Source organism: Myotis nattereri, assembly GCF_964212035.1.
Source record: "Myotis nattereri genome assembly, chromosome: 1".
Classification (NCBI taxonomy): domain Eukaryota; kingdom Metazoa; phylum Chordata; class Mammalia; order Chiroptera; family Vespertilionidae; genus Myotis; species Myotis nattereri.
The window spans coordinates 177,379,666-177,401,373 of record NC_138075.1 but is presented as its reverse complement, the minus strand read 5'-3'; the positions used below and the strand labels follow the sequence as shown (position 1 = coordinate 177,401,373).

General features: G+C 46.0%; 1 protein-coding gene across 1 annotated transcript in view; it reads right to left on the bottom strand.

Moving 5' to 3' along the window:
• Positions 1-5,585: 5,585 nt before the first annotated feature.
• Positions 5,586-21,708, bottom strand: part of SCD5 (stearoyl-CoA desaturase 5) — a 145,054-nt gene continuing 128,931 nt past the window's right edge. The window contains exons 4-5 of the mRNA XM_081090806.1: positions 11,014-11,246; positions 5,586-7,061 (exon numbers count right to left, since the gene is read on the bottom strand). Coding sequence (XP_080946932.1) covers positions 6,871-7,061; positions 11,014-11,246 — 424 coding nt within the window. The 3' untranslated portion in view covers positions 5,586-6,870. The remainder of the gene's footprint in view (positions 7,062-11,013; positions 11,247-21,708) is intronic.

The following is a 21,708-nucleotide window of genomic DNA, read 5'->3' as shown; positions in this document are numbered from 1 at the left end:
TACGAAAGCAAACCTGTAATAAACACTTCTGTAAACTTAAGAATTGTCTCTTAATTTATTTACTTTTGTTAAGATTGGATTTCTGGGTCAACTGTTCCTGAAAGTAGGGCCTACTCATATTCAAAAGCAGTGACAGCTCAACAGAAGTAATAGAGGCCCTGCTCCACGGCCAGCTCTCTGCTGGGATCTAGGATACAACTGTGCACAGGCAGCCCTGGGTCTGCCTGCCTGGGTGTCACATGTAACAGGACAAATAAAGAAAAGAGTTACAAAGATGAGACACAGAAATACTAAATAGTGCTTCTTGCTGCATTGCAGTACCTCCCATCCATCTGTCTCATCCATCCATCCATCCATCCATCCATCCAGTAGCATTCATCGAGCACCTCTAACCTCGCAGGCCCTGTTCTGTGGGGCTGGGAAAACACTGGTGATGAAGACCAGCGTGGTCTGCTTGGCTATTAAATGGCAGTTGTGAATTCTTTGCCTATCATTTTATAGATGTAGTTGTAGATGTAGGTTCAGAAAATTGAGCCAAATGTGGTCAAAGCTATATGGAGTTTGGGAAAATAGCTTTCTAATGAAGATTTTTTTTCTCTTTTTTTCGTTATTATTTTTTTCTAAAGGTGGTGTGCTGAGCAAACTCCGTGATCTGAGCTGTCATTTGCAGATGGGCTTGCTAAGGTTCTGTGATACCACCAGTGGCCTTTCAAGCCTGATGTGCTTTCATTTGATTTCCTTTTTGATGCAAAGGAAATTTTGAAAAATGCACTACAATCAGTGGCCTAGAAATTGTAAAAAGTATGTTCTCACTTAGAAGTAACACATAAGTGCTATATATTACCAGCAAGGAGCATTCGTTTCTTTAGAGCTAGAAAAAGAAGTGAAATGGGAGTAGCAAAAAAAAAAAAGAAAAGATAAATATGCATACTTTCAAAAGAGTAATTATATTTGTATGCCACCCCAAGCTGTTCTACTTTCTCTTTCGTATGTGGTGGTGATGAATTGAAAGCAAGTGGAAAAACAACAGATTGAATATTACAACAAAAGATCATGTATCAGATTCTTCAAGACAAGTCTGTGGAAGGTTTAAGTGATCTCTCTGAGCTTCGTGCACACACAACCTAGTTCTAATGGTGTGCAGAACTTCGATGGTTAATGACCTTATTTTGAAGCATATTATTGCTTCCAAGTATCACAATGCTGTCATTCCCTGCACACAGCAATGCTCATTTTAAGGACATCTCTTAGCCGGAAACTTAAAAAGCAAAATAATATAAAGCAAAACTAAAACAAAAAACGAGATAGTTTAGAAATATCTAGCCTTTGCAATGAGAGTCCCTGAATATCAATCAACCAGCCTCATGATTCTATCTTCACCTGCAGCTGCTTACATGGATGTCAAAAGAGGTCCGTTTTCTGGCTTGAGCCTCTTTCCTTTTTTCTTTTAGAGGGATGCACAAGCAGGATGGCTGGCTTCCAGTCACATCTTTGGGTAAAGTGGAATCTAACCTTTTCTAAGCTTGCTTGCTAGTGATTCCTATAGTTTGTTTATTTTTGTTTTTGTTGTTTTGTTTTGTTTTTAATCTAAGAAGGGACCTAAGCAATCATTTGTTTAAACAAAACCACAATCGAAATGGCACATCCACTTCAGGGACTCAGGGACTTTAAACTGATCTGGATCCCTGGCTTCAAATGGAATGAAAAGGTGTTTAAAATGGGTCCAATATATCATTGCTTAAAAATGCCCCACCTAGAGGCAAAATCGCGTTTAAAATAGTGTTTTGAAACCATCCAGGCCATAGCATCCACTTTGAGATCAGTGTTCATTTTTTGTGCCTCGGCCGCCTATGTTGCCACTGTGTGCACATCCCGACAAGCTGACCGGAAGCATTTGGACGCTGTGTGTTACAAACAGCTCAGTCCAGCAGGTGGAGAGAACAGTGCACATAGATGTGCTCCTGGTGGGTACATCTGGGACAAGCACTTTGTGGTGCCCAGAGCCTAAGTGCCTTTTTGTTCACTGAAGGGAGGAGAGGGAGTCCAGTCGGCTCTCGCAGAGCCCTTCCTGTATTCATGGGTGGGAATTTCAGGACCAGGAAGCAACTGGAGTGGGTCTTCCCTACCCATCCTCCTCAGCCATGAGGTGGATGGGTAGGGAAGACCCACTCCAGTTTGCTGGAGCTGGAAAACCATCTCCTACACAGATCACTTGGTCTTTAAGACACTGGATCTTCCTGTTGGCAGCCCAAGTCATCCATCCTCCACCAATGATCACAGCAATCACCAGGCATACCTGATAGGGGGTCCCTGGCTTCCTCCCTGACCCTCGCACAAGTGTTGTCAGACAGCCCAGGATAAGGAGCAGTCTCTACATGCAGCTCCTGTGTTGGGGATCCATACACTGTGAGCTCAGGCTTATGTGGAATAAAAATATAACCACACCATGCTCTAGTGCAGCAGTTCTCAACCTGTGGGTCGCAACCCCTTTGGGGGGTTGAACGACACTTTGACAGGGGTCGCCGAAGACCATCGGAAAACACATATATAATTACATATTGTTTTTGTGATTAATCACTATGCTTTAATTATGTTCAATTTGAAACAATGAAATTGGGGTTAACCACAACATGAGGAACTGTATTAAAGGGTTGCGGCATTAGGAAGGTTGAGAACCACTGCTCTAGTTCTATAAGTTATAGGGTTAGATAAGTTATTACCAGTTTTTCTTTTTTCTTTTCTCTTCTCTCCTCTCCTCTCCTCTCTTTTCTTTTCTTTTCTTTCCATCCTTCCTTCCTTTCTTTCTTCCTTTCTTATCTTTTTAGCTAGGGGTGTAGTGTTATGAACTTCCCTCTCAGGACTGGTTTCACTGTGTCCCATGGATTTTGGATTGTTGTTTTCATTTTCATTTGTTTATGGAGAAAGTACTCTTCCTTAGTGTACTAAGCTTGGGTGCTGGCAGCGGTTTTCCTTTTGGATTCAGGTAGAGGTCAGGCAGAACGGTGCTGGCTGGTCTCAGGCATAAGGGAGGGTGAAAGGCAGAGGAAAAGAAAAAGCTGTCACAGAGCTGCAGCAGCTGCTGGACACGGGCGTGCTGCCTTAGAGGTGTGTCGCGCCACACTTTCCTTCCTCTTGCTTCTGATGGTGCAAATTTAGAAGTCAGGAACATTCCCAGGGTGGGGGCAGGAGGTTACGGCCCCTGCGGTCCATAGAGAGAGCAGCAGCGCAGTCTTTTATAGCACTTCCTTGACGTCGAGGAAGGGCAAGGAGGGAACTTAGACTAAAACCCGAACTAAAAATGGGGAAATGTTGAAAAGGACCATAAAGGTTAGGTCATTTCTTTTCTTCCTTGTTTTTCACATGAGGAGCCATTGAGCACAGACTGGCTTTCAGTTTCCTCTGTAACCAGGGATAGGGCTGAAATGATAACGGAGCCTCACAGGCAACCCCCACAGCTCATGCCTATCCATTAGCTTCAACCTCTTCCCTTCACAAGCCTTCCCGCCCCGCTCCTGATGAGGAGAAATAAGAGCTGCCGGAAGCCTAAACGACCTTGAGGCCAGACGTGTCGTCCTCTGTTGGCGGGAGGCACGGGAAAGCAGCCAGAGGTTCAGAGGGACAGGCAAGGACTACCCGGAGCTGCACAGGCAAAGGCGCTGCCTGCCTGGGGGGCTTCTTCACGCAGAGAGGAATGACTCCTAACAAGGCAGAGCGGACGGGATAACCCAGTCCTTCAGGTCCCTTTACAGAAGGGGTGCTGAAGCTCTGAGAGGTTAGGGCCATTGAAGGGGTGCAAGACGCTCCTTCTCCCTCCGACAGTCGCTGGCTGGGCCCGAGCATTAAGTTGACCTAAGACAGATGAGCAGGAGAGAAGCATGCGCATTTTGTTATTACACATTTGGGAGCCAGAAACTAAAACATATGGGGGAGGAGGGAGGTGCTAAAGGAAGGTAAGGATTTCTCAGCCTTTTCTCTGGTGATGAGAATGCGTCTTTTCTCTCCTGCAAAGAACACGGTTTTCACCTGGGAGCTCCATCGCCTGCTTCCAGGAAGCGGGAGTCAGAGTCCCCTTCCTGCATGTGCTGCTTTTCAAGCGCCTTTCACTCAAAACAATCCTGTGTCCAAGTGGCATCTTTTGGGCAAAGTCTGCTACCCTTTACCATCCGGCTAATTAAGTAGCAAAATAAGAACTAGGAGCTGGTCCTCCTCACTCGTCTGCGGTTACGTGACTACATCCATTTCTGTCTTGTGTCCAGCACGTTCTTCACACTCAGCTACCACCTCCTGCATAGCTACGAGGCCCAGGCCCTGTGCTCGGGGCCTCCAGGTTTATCAGCGCTATGTGCATCAGTGTTACTGCTCCTATTTCATGGATGAGGATATTGAGGTTCAGAGAGGCTCAGATTAGCATGGTACTTTCATGTGGTTCGGCCTAGAAACACAGTCTACGTCCATGGTTGGCAAACTGCGGCTCGCGAACCACATGCGGCTCTTTAGCTCCTTGAGTGTGGCTCTTCCTAAGCCTTAGGAGTACCCTAATTAAGTTAATAACAATGTACCTACCTATATAGTTTAAGTTTAAAAAATTTGGCTCTCAAAAGAAATTTCAATTGTTGTACTATTGATATTTGGCTCTGTTGACTAATGAATTGCCGACCACTGGCCTAGGTAACAGCAATTTTTTAAAAAATTCTTTTAAAAAATATATATTTTATTGATTTTTTACAGAGAGGAAGGGAGAGGAATAGAGAGTTAGAAACATCGATCAGCTGCCTCCTGCACACCCCCTACTGGGGGTGTGCCCGCAACCAAGGTACAGGCCCTTGATGGGAATTGAACCTGGGACCCTTCAGTCCCCAGGCTGACGCTCTATCCACTGAGCCAAACCTGTCAGGGCGGTAACAGCAATTTTGATCAGGAGTCAGAGAAGTGGATCCAGAAAGACTGATTTTCTCAAGGCCATGCAGCTGGCCAGAAGCGCGGTAGAGTTGCTCCGCCAGCCCAGGCTCACTCGTGTGGCTGCCATGACTCGCGTGGGATGAGCTACCTGAACGGCTTTCCCTCGGCTCTGCTCTCCTAGATGCAGGGATGGGTACTCTTGAAAGAAGCCTTGTAGGGCCCCAGAGACTGAAAACAGGACATTCCCGCACTTTACACTGATGCCTCCTGGGCTACTTTCTTCTCTTTGAAGCTGCTGAGACCTACAGGTAAGGTTAATATGGAGAGCTCTGAAGTGATATATAACCTTGGTCCACTTTTTCATCAAAATCACCTCCATCCTTATCTTATTCATGCTACTGCTACAGATGGAGGCCTGGCACCCAGGTCAGAGGAGTGAGGTTCTGGATTTATTTGCACTAACTGGGGCATGTCCTTTAGTGAGAAGATTCTAAATAACTATTCCAAGCGTAACCTGCTGACTTTCCCTCTGGTTGTGCCCAAGGCCAATGGGACAGGAGAGGCCCCGTCTCAGGGGCTGCTGTTAGCCCAGAGCCCAAATCAAATGTGAACCATGCGGTCAGCATCGGGCACCCTTGAGAGAACATTCCCTAAACAACATTTAAGTATCTGGTCAAGAACACCAATAAATTCACACTCATTTATTGTAAATCACTCATAGTTTATACATTTTTTAATGGCAAAGTAACACTGTTAAACACCTGCTGGATGAAGAACTTCATTATGACAATCTCCTATTGGCATCGCTTCTTTTTCAAAACTTTAAAATTTTAATTTTAAATCCTACATCATCCCTAAAACGAGCTGTCTTTGAAGGGCTCCAACGCCAACACTATAAGCCTTTCTTTTGCTCTAACATCTAACACAAAGGGCACACTGTCCCATTAATTCAACATGCTCTTTACAAGGCAACTTAACACACGAAAATGTTTAAATCCAGAAGATACATAATGATCACTTTATATTTTGCTGCAAAACCAATGAAGGCCGCATGCAGGTGAAACATTAGTAGACACTGAGTTCTAGATAACTGTCAGTTAGTAAAATCTGATGGCCTGGTGTGGAAAATTAATATGCTTCTTTAGCATATTACTGAAGCAGCCAAAGTACATGCATCAGTGGCTGGGAACAATTGGATATAAATTAGGCATCGAAACACTGAAATGAGAGCTTCATTTGGTGTCTGGCACGTCGAGTTATATACTTTTAAGATGACGATAGCAAAGAGAGCGAAATCAAACATCCAACCAGCCACTGATTTATAGGGTCGGCTGGCCATACAGCTCGGGACACAAAACTAGCTGGGCCACGAGCAGACCTCGGGGAGCAGAGACAGTAGAGCATTAACAAGCTGTAAATAGGGCAAAAATAATAGGAGAGCCACTTCGTGTAGCCTCCTTTTTAAAAAATGTTCAATTCTCTAAGTTAAACAACAAAAACACACAATAATTACAAAACAGAAACGTTCTTTAGTTACTACTTAGACCCCCTCCTTTGTCTGCCACCTTGCTTCTCTGTTCCTTCAGATAGTGTGTTTAAAAATAATGCTGGGGTAATTGGCAGAAAAGAAAATGCTCTCCTGAATCACACGGAAAGAATATTAACTTCCTTCATCCTGTCAGGGTTAACACTAGGTACTAGCACAAGACCATGTATGTTTGATATGTAGCTACAGCGATTAAATCACATGTCCAAGATCTAAGGTTAAATCATCGTTACACTGACTTACACATTTTTTTTCATTGAAAGTTGTATCTTGACTTTGAGACAAATGAGAAATCTCCCAACCACATGGATTCCACTCCCTCCACCCTCCGCCCCCTCCCATGAACCAATGAGCAAGAGAACTATAGAAACAGAAGGCATGAACCAAAGTGTCAGCGGCGGGCAGGTTGGACGGCAGCTCCGGGTTCAAGCGCTGCCATCGCCAGTCCTGGCTTTCCGGGCCTCGATCATCGGCTTGGTTGCCCTTTTGCGGTCAGTGGCCAGCCCCAGCCAGCACATGATGTCAATGAACCAGGTGGTCGGGTTGAAATTTAAGCCAAATTCACTCGCAGAATAGTCAAAGGGAAAGGTGTGATGGTAATTGTGGAAGCCTTCGCCTGGGAGAGAAAGGAGCATTGAAATAAACCATTCACCACCTCTCTGCACGGATATTTTAATCACTCATCTACTGAGGATCTACCATGTGCCAGGCACTGTGGCAGGCTCTTTAGAGAGCAAAAGACTTGGTTCCTGCCCTTAGGAAGCTTTACTTAGTTGGCTACAACAACTCAATATAAACAAAAGAACAACAAAGTTATCAGCATAAAGTCACTAGATAATTTCCTCTATGAATGGAGACACGCTACCATGACTTCAGAGCTGTACTTCTTAAGCTAAGTGCTGAGAGGCTGGTAACAGACCATCATTTTGATATCCTATATAATAAAGAGTAATATGCAAATTGACCATCACTCCAACACACAAGATGGCCGCCCCCATGTGGTCAAAGATGGCCAGCAGGGGAGGGCAGTTGGGGGTGATCAGCCCTGCAAGGGAGGGCAGTTGGGGGTGACCAGCCTGGCAGGGGAGCAGTTAGGCATTGATCAGGCTGGCAGGGGAGTGGTTAGGGGGTGATCAGGCTGGCAGGCAGGAGGGCGGTTGGGAGCCAGCAGTCCTGGCTTATGAGAGGGTGCAGGCTGGACTGTGGGACACCCCACCCCCACCCCCACCCCCTGTGCACGAATTTCATGCACCGGGCCTCTAGTATGTTCATAAAAGGAAAACAGCCTCTGTGGACTGGGGTGATTAGAGTGAGACCTTGGGAGAGCCTGGGAGAAATAAATGAGAATTGTTCCAATAGGTAAGTAAATCAAGGGTTGGATCATTAAATATATGAAATCTGTCTATATAGTAGCCTATCCCTCCCAGTGAATAGCAGCTTTTCCTCCTTTTTGTTAAAGTATTTTCAGGAGGGGTGGGAGATTCTTTCAGAGCTTCGTTCATTTGATTTTTAAAAAACAACTTTGTTGAGATATAACTCACTATACAATTCACCTGTTTAAAGTATAAGATTTCATGGTTTTTAGTATGCTCAGACTGTGCATCCATCATCATAATGAATTGTAATATTTTCATTGGCTAAACCCCAGAGCTGTCATCTCCCAACCATCCTTCACACCTCCCAGCCTTACTTTCTGTCTGTGTAATGGTTAATTCTAATTTTTTTTTAATCCTCACCTGAGGACATTTTCCCCCCATTGATTTCTAGAGAGAATGGAAAGGAGGGAGAAGGGGGAGAGAGACAGAGAAACATCAACATGAGAGAGACACATCGATTGGTTGCCTCCTACCAGGGCTGGGGAACCTGCAACTGAGGTATGAACCTTGACTGGGAATCGAACCTGCGACCCTTTGGTCTGAGGGCCAATGCTCTAACCACTGAGCAAGCAGCCAGGGCTGTGATGGTTAATTCTGTCAACCTGACGAGGCCAAGGGTTACCTATTAAACATTATTCTGGATGTGTCTATGAAAGTATTTCTGGATGAGATTTAACATTGGAATCAATGGACTCAGTAAAGTAGATCACTTTCCCCAGTGTGGGTGTGTTTCATCCAATCCATTAAGGGCCTGAATAGAACAAATGGAAGGAGGAATTTGCCCCTTTTTTCCTGACTCTCTGGTTGAACTGGGGCATCTATCTCATCTTCTCCTGCCCTCGGGCTTGAATTTACACGATTGGCTCTCTTGGTTCTCAGCTCCTTGGATTTAATTACATCACTGGCTTCCCTGGGTCTCCAGCTTGCAGATGGCAGATCCTGGCTTCTCAGCCTCCATAATAGCATGAGCTAAATCATGATAAATCAATTGATCTTTCTATCTATATACAGAAACAATAGGATATACCTATGTTTACGTACACATCCCACTGTGTCTATATATAGGGAAATTTATTATGAGGAACGTTATGCGCACGCACACACAGAAAGAGTTTCTGTTTCTCTGGAGAACCCTGACTGATACAATTTCTATAGATTTGCCTATTTTGAACATTTCACATAAATGAAATCGTATTATGTAATCCTCTGAGACTGGTTTCTTTTACTTAGCATCATGTTTTCAAGGTGTGGCAGGTATCAGCATTTCATTTCTTTTTATATGAATATACCACTAATCGTGCCACTGTATTTATGCAGATGTATTTATCCATTCATCAGTTGATGGACATTTGGATTATTTCCATTTTTTAGCAATTATGAATAATGTTGCTATTAGCATTCATATACAACTTTTTGTGTGCACGTATGTTTTCATTCCTCTTAGGTATAAATCGAGGAATGGAGTTGCTGGGTTATATAGTCACTGTTTTTTACTATTTAAAGAACTGCACGATTCTCCCATCACTACTTAAGTGGCTATCGGTCATCACATAGTTCTTCTGTTGACCACATTTGAAGGATTCTGCTCTACAATGAGTGCAGCAGACGGACTGATCTGTAGTCTGCAACTTTCTTCCTGTGGTCTTCTCTGCTCTGCCCCTCCACCTTGGTCATTTTTAGTTTTTTTCCTGGTCTAGAGTATGGTATAGAGAAGTTTAGCACCTCCCCCTGCCCCCGTATTTTCAGAAACAGTCAGTGGCCTGTACAGCTGGGTGTAACAAGAGCCTTCCAAGGACTGGGAGCTCCGTGTGGACCTGGGTAAACATAAAACCAGTGCCCAGCTCTTCACAGCGTGTGCCGCGGCCACTTTCTGTGGGTTTCTTGGGCCTCCTTCTCTATGTAAAATGGTAACAGTCTCTCTTGTCCCCACCCACGTCCACTCTCAGGGTCAACACTGGACGCGGCTCCCCTCGTCAGAGTCCTTCTAGAAGATGGAGGGTGACAGGAGGAGAAAGCAATAGGAGGGACAGGAAACTCTTCCTCCAGCTTCCCAGGGCACCTTTCTCTCTGCTTATCCGTCATCCCATAGCTAAATCTGGTGTCATTCCACCTTAGATATGCTCTTGTCAACAAAAGATCCCCGGGGTCTTAAATGGAAAACCCTAGCAAAGTGGCGGTGGGAGCTCGCTGCTGAGTGATGCGGAGACCACCCCTATTCCACGGAGATCACCCCTATTCCACTGCAGGGACTTCTCCCCCTGGGTTTGAGCTCTGTGCTCAAGGCTCAGCTCACCAAGAAGCCCGACTGCTTCTACAGAGCTAGAGCGACACTTATCAGCCCCTTGCCGGGTGCCAGCCACGGTGCAAAGCACTCTAATGAGAATGAACTCCTGTAACCCTCACACCTCCAAGCGACGATCATCCCCATTTTAAAAGGAGGATGTAAATGCACAGAAGGGACAAGTCAGTTGCTCAAGACCATATGGTGAGTAATAAAAACAACATCACTAGAGGCTTATTTTGTGCAAGTCCTGCTGCAAACGCTATGTATTAATTTATCTAACCCCCCAACAACCCCAGGAGGAGGTAAGTGCTACCATTATTCCCGCTTTACAGAGGAGAACATGAGGTATGGAGGAACCAGATAACTTGCCCAGACAGTGTGTGAAGGACCCAGGACTCTACCAAACGTGTTGGACTCCCGAAGCCTTGCTCTTAACCGTTTTGTGGTGCCCAGAGATGCCACAGTCTCATTTCTTCCCATCTCCTTATCTGAAGCCTGTTTTTTTTTGTGATCAGCCAAATGGACAGCTGAGGCTAGAGTGGTCCAGGCAGTTGGAGAGAGAATTCAACTGCTACCCTCCCGTAAGTAAATTTCCACGGCAAAACAAATCCCTACTAATTACTGATCACTGCTATGTGCCAGGCACTGTACCAAGCAATTTACATAAAAAAGTATCTTACTTTATCCTTGCAACATCCCTATCAAGAAGGCATTGCTATTCCCATTTCACAGGTCAGAAGACCGTAAATCAGAGATTAAGTAACTTGTCCATGAGCCAGGATTCTAACATCAAGGCCCAAGTTCATTCCATTCCACTCCACTGCCTCTCTTTACAGATTCCGCAAAACCAGGAGATGCCAAGAAAATCGAGCTGCCTTTCTCCCCATTGGCTCTCACACCCTACTCACCAATGGCGCCCAGTGTGACCAGCGGGTTCTGCCGGGGGCTGATGTGCTTGTCGTAGGGCCGGTTTCCATACATGTGGGCTGCACTGTTGACCAGCCAGGTGACGTTGAGTGAGATGGCATAGCGAAGGATGGAGGCCAGGAAGTAGGAATTCCACAGACTCTCTTCCCAGATGTACCAGGGCACCAGTGTGGGGACCACAAAGCACATGAGCACCACGGAGATCTTGTAGTACCTGGAAGGCATGGCATTATGCTATCAGTGGGCACCTGCCAATGGCAGTGGGAAAGGCTGAGCAAGCTATCGGACAAGTCAGGAATTGTGCTGGTCAGCAGCTTCCACTCTTTCTGTATACGGAATACCCTGCTGTGTGTCACTCTGTGCAGGGACCACAAACCCATGTACCTACAAGGTCTATGCAGGTAACACAGATTTGAGAATTAGGACAGGTAGGATGCTATAGGGAGTGGTAGGGCCTGTAGCATATTTCAAGGGAATTTCAATATAAAATGATAAACATTGTGCTGGCAAAACCCATTTGTCTTAGGGCTACATTTGTCCTATAAGCCACCACTTTGATAGCTCCTAGCTATTTCTTTCATCAATAAGTAGGTTTTCTGGAATAATTTCAAGAAGTATTCAGTATATCTGGAATAATTCTCAGACACATGATTCTGTGCTAACTTAGCTTGGTAAAAATGGAAACAACCCTCTCCCCAGGATGTTCTCTGTTCATTAAACTTCACATTCCAAACCAGCATAAAAAATAAACACTAAATAGGAACAGGCATGGGCACATAAAAAGCAATCATTAAACAGAAACCATCAATCGTTTGATTTCTGAACCTGTGTATCCAGCAAACAGTTACTGAGCACCTACTGTATGCCAGGCCCAAGTGCTGGTGAAATAAAGACAAATTCAGCACAATCCCCGGTCCAGGCTCCCGTCAAGAGGAACCACTGTGCGTCGTGCTCTGGCCACGTAGGACCAGCTCTATGTGGGGACAGGAGAGGGGTTGTGACAGGAAAGTGTCCAGAGCCACCTGTTCATAGCTGTTTCCTCCCTGGCCTCCCATTGGCTAATCAAGCTTCCAAGCCTCCGTTAAGATATACATGTATCAACTGGGAGGTGTGAGGCCATGAGATTCGGCAGGTGGGAGGCTTTGACTTGCGTCAAGATCTGATTCTGGATATTGAGCGGGCCTCTTTTTATTCTTTCACGCTCCTCTTGTGCAATTAGATGGTTCCCATAACACAGGACATGAGGCGGGGCTTGTGCAGGGGAGATATTATGGGTTCCGAGCTCATACACAGGAGTGGGCAACTGGGAAGAATGAGACAGGGAAGGGGGGCAAGCCAAGCCTGGGGTGCCCGCTGCTCTGGGCAATGAAGTTGGACCTTGAGGGGGCAAAAAAGAAGGGACTACAGGGATGCCACACGGGGGTATTAGCTCCATCATGCTTCCACGTTTGCTTGGGTCAGAATGGCTGAATGTGTTCCACAGGCCCCTCAGGTGGAGGTGGCAGGAAGTAAGAAATAAGCAGTACAGAGAAGCAGCCAGGAGCTGCAAGATTGCGGGAACACACATGGTGAACCGCTGTCAACCATGGATTCACGCATTCCCCAAGCAGGCTCTTTTTTTCTTTCTCTTCTAGCACTCTCTTTCCAAGCGTCTTGAGCAGATGCGTGTGCCATCATCTGCATTAGGGAATGAATGATGTGTATGTGATGCGCTGCTATAACTAGGCAGCAGAGTGTAAGGAGATCCTAAGATCTGCTCTCCTGCAAGAAGGACTAGCACACAGCGGATCACTGCAGCCTCGTCAGGGTGCCGGCTCTCAGCGGTCCCCAGGGTCCCCAGAAGGGACAGCTGCACTCCACAGAGGCTAAGTCTCACACCTATTGAATTTTTCATTCAAGGCTAACCTTTATTAGCTATTAGTAAGTTAGAAGCTCTTTCCCCAAAACCAGAAAGAAAATGAGAGCTTTTTGTAAGGTGCCTGGTTTGAGGTTTTCTTTCCTCCTCAGAGTCTGTTCATTAAAAAAGGAGCTGTTGGCTACAATTTATCACAGTAGATGCATGTGGAGAATAAATAGGAACAAAAAATATGCAGATTCTCATTCATATAATTTTTTTCCACCCCACTTTTTAAAATAAAATTTTAAGCCACTCCAAAAGAAAAGCGGGGGGGGGGGGGGGCAGGGAGGAAGCAAAGGAGAAGAAGAGGAGGAAGAGGAGGAGGAGAAGAAGAACAGCTGAGCAAGGTGCTATTGGATTGTACCTGTGCCAGCAGGTGGCTTTAGCGAGGACTGGAGTGAAAAAGTGGGCTGGAAGAGTCCAAGGCGGGGTACAAGAGATGCCTAACCCAGTTACTAATCATAATATCTCATAGAGTTCTTATGAGGATCAAATACTAATAACTCACATACACTATGGGCTTACTGTGTATCATGACTATTCTGAGACCTTACGAGTACTGACTCATTTCATTCTAACAAAAACCCTAGGAGGAATGGACCACTACTATGCCATTTACAGATGGGAAGTGGAGCAATAGAAAGGTTATGTAGCCCAAGGTCACAAGACTAATAAGTAGTAGGACCAAGATTCAAATCCGGACAGACTCACTTTGGAGATCATCGTGCTGTTCTGCTGGAAATGAAATCATATATGCAAGCATGTTTTGTAGATTGCTAGCTTCACATAAGTATCAGCTCCCATAATAACTTTATTGGACAACATATTAACCCATCAGCACCTGCTTTCTAGTCATTGGGCTAGAAAGAGGTTTTCTGGGAGGTCAGATAAGTGGCTGTGGTTGAGGAGGCAAAGGCAGCAAACAACAAAGGGCTGGGGCCCTGGAGTGGGCTCCCCACAGTCACAGGCAGAGGCTTTCGGGGAGTGCTCTCCAGAGACACCCGTGGGGAAGGGTTGGAAGGCATGACTGGGGACGCTCACCCACAGTGAGTTTCTCCGGGTCCAGTGGGGGCTCTGGGCTGGATGACGCTGTAGAGTTGTTTCAAACTGGAAGGTGTCCTGTATCCTGCAGCCACTGGTCTCAGGGCGCTCCTGGGAGGGGCAAGGGCCATTCCCAGAATTCCATGTGGGCAAGGGCCACTCTCAGAAAGGACAGCAGCTGGAGGGGGAGGGCATCAGCTAAGGAGGGATCTGGGTGAAGCGGGCAGGCAGCTGTCAGGGGCCTGGGACTGGTGGTGAGCATGTGCACAGGCAGGTGCTCTGAAGGGAACATGGAAGACATGCCCAGAGCCCAAGACTGCTGCTGCGGCAGCTCCTTGTCTGAACCTCTGAGGAGGAGAGCAAGCAGCTGGACGTTGCCAACAGAAGGCATTTTGCAGCCTAAGTGGCTCTGTCCCTTCCTCTACTCTCTGGGTTACCACCAGGACCTTTGAAAAGAGCCTCTCCCAGTCCTGCTCTGAGCCATTGTCTCAGCCCCTCGTTTTGTTCTTGAAAAGAAAACGTATTGAGGACTGGCTCTGTGCTGGGCACCAGCCTAAGTGTGTTGGGGCCCCCTTGGCTTCGGGAGGTGCCAGGCCCTCGCTCTGCCTGGCCCTATGGAATCCCCCTCCACTCCTGCCCTGGCCCTGCCTCCTCCCTCTGAACTGTTTAGGAAAGCCACCTGCTGCCTGGGCTCTGCTTCCAGAAACTCCGCTCCCCCAGGAGGCTGGTCCCGGTGCAGGGACAGCGCGCCAGCCATGTGGCTTCCCAAGCCGGGGGAGGAAAGGCCTGGGTTTCACCTCCTGGCACAGCCACCGTCCACCCAATTTCCTCTTCCTCAAAAAAAGACGCTCTTTAAAAATCACTGCCCTCATTCTAACAAAGCTTTGGCGGATCTAATTATAGGTTTGTTCTCTGATTGCTCTTCCTGTATTCTGCTAGGGTTCCTCTTTATGTGTTCACTGTAACGGATGGAACAGGAAGGAATGTTTAGGCGAGTCTGGGTGGGATTGCCAGTGACAGCTGTAAAAAACCTCCCCAAGTATTTCAAACACATGCAGCCTCTCTTCCTTCCTGCTGCCTGCCGTGCCCCTGGAGCAGCTGCTCTGCACTTCATATAGTCACTGGCCTTCCTGCCCCGAAACAAGTGCTGAGATGGCTTCCCACCGTCCTTGCTTAAAAACACTCAGATCTGAACGCCCTCGTCAAGGCTCCACAGGGCAGTGCCACAAAGCCTCCCGCACTGAACCCTTCTTCATGTAAAAGATTTTTCCTCAACTGGTGGGTGGGAGGGAGGCTGGAGAGGGGCCAGTGATATTGCTCTGTCCTTTTGCTAAATGGTACTTTCATGTCGTAAAGCATCATAGAATACAGGGTGGGGCAAAAGTAGGTTTACAGTTAAGGAAAAACTAATACAATAATTAATAAATAATAATAGAAAAATTAATGCTGTGTTTCATATACACACAATGGTAAGAATGCTTTTGCTCCACCCTATAGTAACTACCCAACTCCACCACTTCCTAGCTGTGTGATGTTGAGTAAATTATGTAATCTCACTGAGCCTCAGATTTCTCCAGTGTAAAAAGCAGTACCAATAAATGGGTGGAGTGCCTACTATGCGCCAGGTACTGTCTTAGCACTGGGGATATAAAATAAACAAAACAGACAAAAGTCCCTGCCTTTAAGGAGTGAGGGTATTCTGGTGGGGAAGTTGTTTTTATACATATTTTCTGGTAGGAAAAACAGCTAATAAAATGAACAATAGAGATGGGGAAACTAAGATGGCGGCATAGATAAACACCGGGAAATTGTCGCCTCACACAACAATTGAAAAATACCGCAAAGGACAGAGCAAACATCATCCAGAACAACAGGGAGGCTGGCTGAGTGTAATTTCTACAACTAGAAGAAAAGAAAAGCACGCTGAGAGCCAGAGGAGCTGCGGAGGTGAAGTGCAGAGGTACGGCGGCGGCTCGCGCGCGCGCGGAAAGGGGGTGGCACCTGAGGACGCGGCTGTCTTTTTGAATCACAAGCTCCCGACTGCTCTGAACTCCGGTTCCAGCAAGTCTCTGGGGACCCAGGACTCATACGGGGAGAAGCTGGTCTGTCAGGCAGCAGCGGGCGAACTTGAGGGCGGCTTTCCCTCAGAGGTGCTTGCAGCCGTTACCGGGACACTGAGACGCGCGACTCCGGGCGCGGAGAATCACCATAGCTGCTTTCTCCGCCCTTTGACTCCCTGAGACCCCGCCCCACCCAGGCTGCAGCAGAGGCCTTTGCATGTGAATGTACCTAACTACAGCCCAGCCAGGCAGACCCGGAACTTCCAAGAGAAGGCCCAAGGCCCCGCAGCGGCTTGCATTGCTTCACAGCTGAGCCTCTTCGTGGCTCCTGCTGTGTGGCCTCAGGCAGAGGCTGAATTAGCACCTCCTTAGATCCAGGAGCCACTGTACCCAGTGGTCAGAGGGGGACCATTCTCCCACTTCAGACACAGCTGATTCCCACAGCCAATTGGCCTGGAGGTCAATTCCTCCCAGTGATCCTACAACAACCAAGGCACCAAGAGTGCACCAAGAGTGTCCACCCCAGGTAACTGGGGAGGCTGAGCCACTGGGCCCTACAGGACACCTGGCGCGCAGGGCCACTCTATCAACACAGGGAAGCAGCCAAAATGCGGAGACAAAGAAACAGATCACAAATGGCAGAAACGGAGGAAAGCAAACGACTGGATATAGAGTTCAAGGCCACGTTTATAAGGTTTGTCAAGAATTTTATGGAAACCGCCGATAAATTTAATGAATCCCTCAAGGAGTATAGTGAGACCATGGAGGACATGAAAAAGGACCAACTAGAAATTAAGCATACACTGACTGAAATAAAGAATAATTTACAGAGATCCAACAGCAGACAAGAGGATCCCAAGAATCAAGTCAAAGATTTGAAATACAAAGAAACAAAAAATACCCAACTGAAAAAGAAAAAAGAAAAGAGATTAAAAAAATATGAAGATAGTGTAAGGAACCTCTGGGACAACTTCAAGCGTACCAACATCAGAATTATAGGGGTACCAGAAGGAGAGAGAGGGCAAGATATTGAAAACCTTTTTGAAGAAATAATGACAGAAAACTTCCCCCACCTGGTGAAAGAAATGGACTTACAAGTCCAGGAAGTGCAGAGAACCCCAAACAAAAGGAATCCAAAGAGGACCACACCAAGACACATCATAATTAAAATGCCAAGAGCAAAAGATAAAGAGAGAATCTTAAAAGCAGCAAGAGAAAGACAGTCAGTTACCTACAAGGGAGTACCCATTCGACTGTCAGCTGATTTCTCAACAGAAACCATGCAGGCCAGAAGAGAGTGGCAAGAAATATTCAAAGAGATGAATAGCAAGAACCTGCAACCAAGATTACTTTATCCAGCAAAGCTATCATTCAGAATGGAAGGTCAGATAAAGAGCTTCACGGATAAGAAAAAGCTAAAGGAGTTCATCACCACCAAACCAGCATTATATGAAATGCTGAAAGGTATTCTTTAAGAAGAGGAAGAAGAAAAAGGAACTCTTACCATTTGCCACAGCATGGATGGAACTGGAGAGCGGATAAATACCACAGGATCTCACTCATTTGTGGAATATAATGAACAACATAAACTGATGAACAAGGACTGATCCAGAGACGGAGAGGCATTGATTGGACTGTCGGGCCTTGGAGGGAAGGTAGGGGAGGGTGGGGGCAAGGGGGAAAGATCAACCAAAGGACTTATATGCAAGCATATAGGCCTAACCAATGGACACGGACAACGGGGGGGTGAGGGCATGAGCGGGGGGGGGGGGGGTAGAGGGTACACATATGTAATATCTTAATCAATAAAAAATATATAAAAAAAGAACAATAAATGCAGCATGTTAGTGGTAAATACTAAGATAAAAATAAAGCAGGGGAGAATATGAAGTAAGGGTAGGGTGTCCAGGGAAGGCCTACTGACACCATAGCTTTTGAGGAAAGACTTGAAGGAAGTGAGAAGTTAATCCTATGGATAAATGGGGTAGAGGATTCCAAGCAGAGGGCACCACAAGTACAAAGACCCTGGATCAGGAGTCCCCTGGTCTATGACACTTCCCCAGCCTGGATGACCTGCCTTTTCCAAGTATCAGTAAATGTCACCTACTCTTGGAGCATTTCCTTGGCCTCCTTGGACCAGGCAAGGTGCCAGCACACTGTTCCTACAGCTTGTTGTACTTCTCAACTCTCGGTATTCATACTTGCTGGCATGGGGCCATCTCACCTGCTCCATCATGGATCTCAACCCTGACCGCACGTTAGAATCAATTGGGCAAACATTTAAAAATGACTGAGGATGGGCACTCACTGCAGACCAACTGAATCCAACTGAATCTGGGTGTCTGGTCGGGGCACTGACACTTTTAACGCTTCTCCATGGCCAACATTAATGGTAGCCTCCCTATAATCCACCCACACCCTTTCTTTCTTGCTGGAATGCACTGACTTTGTTCAGATATGCATCTGTCCTCCTTGTAACATGTCCTTCAGGGAAATGAACACTACACAGGGCATGAGTCCTGACTGATTTGAGACAATGATGGTGATCTCATTCACTTAACCAATAATTAATTCAGGAATTGGTCATGGTGGCCACAAAGCTATGAGAGAAAGGATGGCTACAATTTTTAAAAGGGGAAATAAACATTGGTGAAGATGTAGAGAAACTGGAACCCCGTGCATGGCTGGTGGGAATGTAAAATGGAGCAGCTGCTGCAGAAAACAGTGTGTCACTTTCTCGAAAGGTGAACACCAAATACCACATGATCCAGCAATCCCACCTCTGGGTATTCAAAAGAATGAAAAGCAGAGACTTGAACAGATATTTGTACACCACACCAATGTTCACAGAACCATCTCTCTATATAAAAGCCCAAGTGACCATCTGACCAGTAGCTATGACATGCAATGACCACCAGGGGGCAGACGCTCAATGCAGGAGCTGCCAAGCTGCGGTGCCTTCACCTGAGAACTGCCCTCTCGCAATCTGGGACCCCTCGGGGGATGTTGGAGAGCCAGGCCAAGGGACCCCACCCTCTAGTTATTCATAATAGCCAAAAGGCAAAACAACCCAAGTGTCCATCAATAGATGAATGGATAAACAAAATGCCATATATACATCCAATGGAATATTATTCAGCCATAAAAAAGAATGACGTTTTGACATATGCCACAACATAGGCTGACCTGGGAAACATGCTTCGTGAAATAAACCAGACACAGAAGGACAAGTATTGTTAGGATTCCACTTACATGAGGTACCTATAGTAGGCTAATTCATAGAGACAGAAAATAGAATAGAGGTTATTAGGAGCTAGAGGGAAAGGGAAATTATTGTTTAATGGATACAGAGGTTTTGTTGGGAATGATGACAAAGTTTTGGGTATAGAGTGGTGATGGTTATAAAATACTGTGAATGTACTTAATGCCACAGACTTGTGTATTTGTGAATGGTTAAAATTATAAATATTATGTTGTATATATTCCACCATAATAAAAAGAGAAAGATGAGGGAATAGTTTCCTCAACACTAGAAAGAGCACAGGGTAGAGGTGGCATCTCCTTTTTCACAGTGATGCCCAGACCTGCCACAGCCCTCTGGTAACCGTGACGAAAAGAAAGCCAAGATACAAAGCCCACCCCTTGGGTTACCAGAGCATCAAGATGGAAAGGTCTTGGAATATGCCGTGGAGGTGCTGACCTAACCAATTCTAGATCTGCTTTGTCCCTGATGTCTCACTCTGAGACAAGCCAGTTGAGTCAAGGTCTTCTGTGGACAAGTTGAAAGTGTCCTAGTACAATGTAGTGGACGCTATGATGTGCCCTGCAGACCGCTCAGTATGGGAGGAGTTGCCTCTGCTGGAGGTCACGCCCTAGTCCTCTGCCTAGACTTAGTCCTATTGTCCCAATTCCACATGACTCTGAACAGTCATCAGTGTCCGCTGTAGGGTTGGATGGGGCCTGCAATGAGACTGATCCAGTCCAGCTTCTTCCCTTGCCCAATCCTGTTTCTGTTCTTCCAGGTCAAGTTTCTACATTGTAATATCTATCTCAGAGCCAGCTTCTGGGGTAATCTGACCTGGGACATGGATGTACAGCTCGGCCAGCTGAGTCCAGCTAAAAGCCAGACTCTCCAGCGTCTAGCAGAGACTTTCTCACTATAGGCACTCCTGAATAGTTGCAGAATGATTAAATGAATGATACTTGGGTTAAGAAAAAAAGATTAAGGATTCTCAGCTTCTCAGGAAAATAAAAACACTGCAGTGACTTCAGTAGAGCAAAGAATATAAAGAAAAAAATGCCAAGATTTAAACAAAACACAAACCATACAGTAGTGCACAGCCTACTTTTTGGCTCTTTCTTAGATGCTATCTCTTGGATTGATGCCAATGCAGGATTGCAATGCGAAGCCAACAACTTTACTAAAGATTTTCTTGCTCATCCGGAAGCCCGAGGCTTCCCACCTCTAGTTTCAAAGAATGATTTCTGAACATAATCTAGGTCATTCTCAGATGCCAAATATAGCTAAAATTTTGGCAATATTTAAGATGAAGAGCCACTCTAACAGGTTTAGTCTTGGTTTGGAATGTGAGTGGCTTCCTCTCTGTCTCTCTGGGAACACGCACTCTCTGGGTACGGAGAAGACTCCTCAAATCATTCAGGGACACACAAAACAGGGTAAGGACTAGAGAAAAGAGGGTTTGAATCCCAGAACGACCAAGGAGGAATAGCGCTCCTGCACAGCTGTGAAACCAGAGGCCCACATTGAGCCAAAAACACAAAAGCCAAAGCACTCAAGCTCACTCTGTAGGTAACTTGAAAGCAGCTTTCTGTAGCTGCAGGGTGACAGCTTGTGTGAACAGGTCCGCAACCAGTGGGAACCTGTCCACACCCACCACCTCATCATACCAACATTCCAACACCCTACCAAAGCGTTTTTCAGCATTTAGCTTAAGACTGAGTCCATTTTCATATATTCAAATGCCATCACATACCACACTGCCCCAATCCAAGTAGCTTTGGCCATAGGACACTATTATAGATATGGGCTCAAACCTTTCAACTTCAATGATTTGAGGAATATCCTCATTTCTATATACCGGATCATGACCAAGAGAACTGAAACATTAAAAATAGCCTGGAGACCAAATATTTGTTCTATGGAAAAGAAAGGATTTGGGATTTCATCTATATTTTTTAAAAGGGCTGAGTGTGATATGCATCCTAAAACTCTAGTTTCTTCCTCAGATGAAAAAGAAATTGCTGTTCTCTGTCAGTAAGCATTTCCTGTTGCTTGACTAACCCTAAGCACAGCAGTCCAGAGCCGGTAGTGTGTGAGTGTTGAGTGTGAAATCTATCAGAGCATGAAGGAAGGGGAAATGACCTGCTGATTTCCAAGGGGGGGACCAGCCTGAGGAAATGTGAAGAGAAGCAAACACCACAATGGGAGAGAGAAATTACAGCCGCACAAATGTATCGCAATAATGAGTGTGAGCTGTCACCGGCATCTTGATTAAACACGTTTGTTTTTGTGCTATCATTTAAAGTCTAGCCAGAAATTAATTTTCCCTACAATTCATTCCTTCCCCCCATCCTGGAGGGGACCAGGCAAAATCATCTGGATGTTTACTATAAACATTTATTTAGAGGGCAGATGATGACATCCGGGCAACTTGTAA